The following is a 6000-nucleotide window of genomic DNA, read 5'->3' as shown; positions in this document are numbered from 1 at the left end:
GAAACAAGATGAAACCAGAGAGGGAGACAGACTATGAGAGACTCTTAATCTCAGGAAACAAACTGAGGGTTGCTGGAGTGGTGGGGAGTGGGAGGGAGGGGGTGGCTGGGTGATGGCCATTGGGGAGGGTATGTGCTATGGTGGGCGCTGTGCGTTGTGTGAGACTGATGAATCGCAGACCTGTACCTCTGAAATAAATAATACATTATATGTTAATAAAAAAAATTAAAAACAAAAGATGAACCCCAGAAAGGTCATATACATTCAAATTCCTTTTACCTGGAGTCATTTCTAGATGAAATGTAAATAACTTCTAACTTAATCTAAGAAACTCTGAACATTTTCTTCCATATGACATTTCCCTAAATGAAGAAGACAAAGAGACAGAGGCTTGCTCGGCACATTTTTCTTTTTAATAATTTTCTTTGTATAACACATAGCATAGTAATTTGCCTCTTACTGCATCTATTTGGATAATAATTCTGGTAATGAATTAGGGTGAACAAGGGAGGTGGGGGGGAGGCAAAAAGCTGATCATTGATAACCGTATTATTTTAGATATACTAATGCTATTGATTTTCTTTGTTTGCCTATGTGTCATTTTGCTGACAGTAAACAAGAAACATAACCTAGTTGTTAAATGGATTTCTATGTATGAAAGAAATTAGACACCTGGCTGCTTGCTGCTTATTTGTTCAGAGCTGAGCATCTTGAGCAATCTTCTCCATTGATAGGATGGCCCGAGGATACAGATGCGGGTGACAGTGTCTGGCGGGCCCTCACTTTCATCCTGAAATTAAGACTGGAGTGTCATTCAGATCTTGCCATTTTATGAGCAGCTCAGGCCACAGCAGCCACTTCTAATTTTCCTCTCTTCACTTGGAGATGGATGGGAAGAAGGAAGAAGCCAGATTTATTTGTGGGACTAAATGTCTTTTCAGACTTCTCCTCTGTGACATCTGTGAAAAAAAAAGGGAACATCAGTTAGTAACTGGCATTATATGATAAATGCAGTTTTTCAGAGTCACATTGTACCACTATTTTTGTAGAGATTTTAATCTTCTTAGTAAGAAAGTATCATTACTTACTTAACTATCTTGTGTGCCTCCAGGATAAAAATGTGGCATTCCAGAAGGGTGTGATGGAAGAGCACAAGCTTTAGACAAACTACTAGACTGGGCAGTTATCCATGGTGGGACTCAACTGCCCAGTCTATTAAAGGTTGGGTTAAAACAAAGCAAATTAGAGAAGTTTGCTAGGTTGTTGTAAGGCATAGAGATATTGTATGTTAATATCATCAGAATCCATTGACTTACAGGAAAATAAAATCAAGTGATGATCCTACAAATGAGAAATGAAAATGAGTTTTGAATTGGTTATTTTTGGAGCACATACATATAAAAAGTTAAACTCTTTTAGTTTAAAAATTCAGAAATTTTGTCCATAATATTCAGCTAATATTTACAGTACATATCGATTTGATTTTATGGCCTATTATGGGGAAGAAGATGGGCGCCTGGGTGGCTCAGTCGTTAAGCATCTGCCTTCGGCTCAGGTCATGATCCTGGGGTCCTGGGATCGAGTCCCACATCGGGCTCACTGCTCGGCAGGAAGCTTGCTTCTCCCTCTCCCACTCCCCCTGCTTGTGCTCCCTCTCTCGCTGTGTCTCTCTCTGTCAAATAAATAAATAAAATCTTAAAAAAAAAAAATGGGGAAGAAGAAAGAAAGATGAAATAAGGGGAGAGGAAACACAAAGAGTTCAAGGTCAAGAAAAAGACAGAATGAGCCCCAAGGTCCAAATTCAACCACCAAAAGGTCTCTTAGGCTTGAACACTTACAGGTACCCTGACCACTCTTTCCCTCTGAGACGCGAGGGGGGAAACTCAGCTCCCCACATCCATCCGCCAACCACTGATGCAATTTCCCAAGCTGCATTCATGTTTCTTTCTTTAATTTTCTGTTCTCATTCTCCCCGACTTCCTCCTGCACTCTCCTCCTTTCTTTGGTCTCATTCATTCTTCCTTCCATTCAGCAAGTGTTGAGTGTGTGTGTGTGTGTGACCTATGTGTCCGTCTGTTCTAAACACTGGAATTCCAGCAGAGAATAAGTCAAAGTACCTGCCTTTGTGGGTCTTACATTCTAGTGGGAAGGAATCATGGCAAGTAAATGAGCTCTTCTAGAATGTAATGTCAGGTCGTGACAGGAGCTATGAAGATGAATGAACTAGGGCGAGGGAACAGAGAGTGGTGGGAAGAGAGAGTCCTTCAGTTTTCATTATCTGCAGACTCTCATCCAGTTACTGTGACCAGGGGAGGTCCAGCAGCTTACTTATTTCTGAATTACATTGCGTTGTACTTATGTGTCCTGGCTCTGAAGTCCACCTGCTGTGTTTAGATCCCAGCTCTATTACTTACTTCTTTGGGGGGATCTTAAATTACTTTTCGTCTGTGCTTCAGTGTTCTTGAATATAAGATGGGGATGATAATCATAACTACCTCCATGTTACGAAGATTGCTTGAAAAAGTACATATGGAACGTTCGGTTTTGTACCCTGTACACTAATTTAAAAACAAATGTTAGCCATTTTCACTAGCAATATCACTCAGTTATAGTTTATATCCCCTTTCACCTGAAATAAAATTGTGAGAGTTTTTCTGTTTTTCTGTGAAAAGCTAGAGTATGCTATCATGTATACCATCTTTCACTTAACCATTTTTCTATGATCGGATATGCTTCCACAGTTTTGTAAATGGAACATGTCACAGATTTCATATTCTCCCACTCTCTTCCCACATTTAAATAGAAAAAGAACTACAGTTGACCCTTGATCAATCCCCCATACAGTAGGAAATCCATGTATAACTTTTGACTCCCCCATACTTGACTACTAACAGCCTACTGTTGACTGGAAGCCTTACCGATAACATACAGAGTTGATTAGTACATATGCCATATTCTTATAATAAAGTAAGCTAGAGAAAAGAAAATGTTATTAAGAAAATCATCAGGAAGAGAAAATACACCTAAGTACTGTACTGTATTTATTGAAAAAATCTGCATATAAGTGGATCCTCACAGTTTAAACCTGTGTTGTCCAAAGGTCAACTGTATAAACTTATGCTCTGATGTATATTTTCCTGTACTATGGTTAATATTCTGTAACTTGTTTAATTCTAAAGGGATTTACAAAACACTTAAAGACATTGAGAGTTGGAATCAGCATTTCTATTATTTAAAAATAATGTCAAAGAGATTAAGTTACCTATTTTTGGACTCTTTGCTCAGAGAACTTTCTCTTCTCTATAGTGTGAGCTCCTTAGTCTATGAAAATGGCTTCTTAGTGCCTAGCACAGTGCAGGGCACATAGTAGGTATTTCAAGGCATTCTGTACATGTTTGTTTCACAAAATTGGAATTTAAACGCTAAACTTTCTGAGGTAAATTTATGCCCAGGTTCCTGGAAGTCCTTTTTATGAAAATAGGCATTTAATGGGTATTTATTGATTTGACTTCATCCACTATTTTCCCACTTAGGCTGTATGGGTTCCTAAAATTGCAGACAATCAACCTAGTGATTCTTTAATCCATGCCAGTTTCCAGAATTTATTGTTATCTTGCAAAGTGCACAGTTTTCTGAAAATGACCTAATTTTATTTTGGAAACAGATTTTAATCCCTCACTACACTTAACTCTTTTCTTCATTAAACCAGAAGGAAAATTTTTAATTATGGTTTTGTGGTCCCTTTTCTCTAGGCAAATGAAGATATCTACTTCCTTTGCCCTTTTTGTGTGGTTAGTGATCTCTCAGAGTGATAAAGAAAATAAAGCATCTATTAAAACAACAGATATATAAAAAACTCCTTTGTGTTGGGACAAATAATTTATTATATTTCATGATCTTTGATAAAACTAATCATAGTGCAATCAATTTCTGATTATCTAAGTGTGGATTCTTCATTATGTACATTAACCATGACTAATTTTTAATTCCATTTTGTCTTTCCTCTTGCATTTAAGACATATGTGGCTATTGGAGTGCTGATAAATAAATAAAATCTTAAGTAAATAAATAATCCAAAACTAACAGATAGTCAAAAGACTGTTCTGGGTTTTAGAGTTCATATAATTTTTTTGCCTGTATTTGCATTCTTATTTGTTTTGCCTCATCTGATATTACATATACTTTACATTTTCTAAGTACAAACTAAGTGACAGAAAGAAGATAGCCACATATGTCTTTTTTTAAATTTTTTAAAAAGATTTTATTTATTTATTTGAGAGAGAGCGAGAGATCAAGAGAGCAAGTGAGAAGCAGAAGGAGAAGCAGACTCTCTGCTGAGCAAGGAGCCTGACGTGGGACTCGATCCGAGGACCACGGGATCATGGCCTGAGCCGAAGTCAGACACTTAACTGACTGAGCCACCCAGGCGTGCAGTTTTGGATTATTGATACCACTGTGTCTCATCGGTTACTTAAAACAATTAAAAATAAATTACATTATTTTATAGAAAACCCGTCTTTTGCCAACAATTCTTAGTAGAGTTGAGGATTAACAGGAAGTATTCATATTCTCATTATGTGCCCGAGGACAGAATGATGGTCAAGTCTTCTACATAATTAAATAAAGCAGGTTTTTGTTGTGGTGGTGGCTGTGATTGTTATCTGTTGTTCCATTAGGCACGGGCAATAAGAACCAGCTCCTTTCCGTTTTTAGTCTGATTTCATGGGGTGGAGGCTTACAAAAAGTACCATATGTTAGATCTTCCCCTTAAGGTTTGATCTATTTTAACGATGGGATGAATGGCCGCAGGTTAAGTTGGGCCCATACCAGCTTCCTAGAGCCAGTAGAAGAGTAAGAGCATTTGAATTTTCTAGGCTGTATGGTTTAAAGGGATGAGTATGAAATTTAGAATCAGAGTGGATCTCAGCTTATCATTTAACTCTTATGTGATCTTTGGCAAGTCGTCTACCCTCTGGTTAGGCTCCACTTTTTCCCAATTTTTTCTTTGTAATTATTGTGAAAATGAAGGGAACCATTTATAAAAGTGCTACATAAACTCTAAAACATTGTATGTTAGCTACTCTTCTTAATACATGAAAAAACTTGACTTAGCTGGTGAGCCAGAAACTTAATGATATCACGGCTCTACCCTGCAGGTACCAGGATGGTTACACAGCCCTCAGAGATGTTATGTCACATTGCCTTTTAAAACTAGGCAGTGAATTTAAGTCTTAAATTAGCTCTGGAAAAGTTTCACCTGCCAGGTTCAAAGGTCCTATTTGATTTTTGTCTCCATTCAACAAATTCCTGATTTCCATCTCACTGAGCTAAAATGCATGCATCTGGGAATATTCATGACAAGAGTATGAACTGAGATAATTTCAGGCCCAGCATGTCTCTGGGAACAAAGCAATTGTTAACAATCCCCAGACAGAAAAGAGATCCACTCTGGAATTTTGAGTACTGACTTTTTCATGTTGAACATGAACCCCCTTCTTTTTTCCTGGAATGCCATCTGCAGATTCCCTTTGTGCATCTGAGCCAATGAGTGGAAGGAATCTTAGGCTGGTGGGGCTTGGTACCTAGAAGCCATAAGTAAAGAGTTAGCAAGACATACTTCAGGCAATTACTTCTGTAACGTGAATTCAGGGGTGGAGAATAGGGAACGAAAAGGTCCAACTGCTTTAAAATATGCCCTCCTTCCCAAATGCCCACTCTTCCTTCTTGACACTTCACTCTTAGCATCATCTGTAGGTTAAGTGTTTGCTCCTGTTATCATGAACATGTTCTTGGGAAGGAGAAAGAACATTTTAAAAAATAACAAGTTAAGATAAAGTTGAAATATTTCATCTTCAGTTTATTATTCCTGGTTTAATTAGTTCTTTAACAGATTATGTGGAGTGGAGACTGGAAGGGTGAGTACTGAGTACTAAGGAAGAAATTCTGGACAGGGAGACAGCGCTGGCAAAGTCAGAGAAGAGGGAAGAGCAATGATGCTTA

General features: G+C 38.0%; 1 protein-coding gene across 6 annotated transcripts in view; it reads right to left on the bottom strand.

Annotated features, from left to right (window-relative positions):
* Positions 1 to 400: 400 nt before the first annotated feature.
* Positions 401 to 6000, bottom strand: part of WDR64 (WD repeat domain 64) — a 153832-nt gene continuing 148232 nt past the window's right edge. For 3 of the 6 annotated variants that reach the window (XM_027611248.2, XM_027611251.2, XM_027611252.2), the window contains 3 exons: positions 5469 to 5582; positions 1317 to 1341; positions 401 to 959 (listed from right to left, as the gene is read on the bottom strand). In XM_027611248.2, coding sequence (XP_027467049.2) covers positions 841 to 959; positions 1317 to 1341; positions 5469 to 5582 — 258 coding nt within the window. In that variant the 3' untranslated portion in view covers positions 401 to 840. Of the gene's footprint in view, positions 960 to 1088; positions 1213 to 1316; positions 1342 to 5468; positions 5583 to 6000 lie in introns of all 6 variants that reach the window. The other 3 variants (XR_003523036.2, XM_027611249.2, XM_027611250.2) reach the window with 3 other exon arrangements.

Source organism: Zalophus californianus, chromosome 10, assembly GCF_009762305.2.
Source record: "Zalophus californianus isolate mZalCal1 chromosome 10, mZalCal1.pri.v2, whole genome shotgun sequence".
Classification (NCBI taxonomy): domain Eukaryota; kingdom Metazoa; phylum Chordata; class Mammalia; order Carnivora; family Otariidae; genus Zalophus; species Zalophus californianus.
This window is presented reverse-complemented; position numbering and strand designations above follow the sequence as displayed.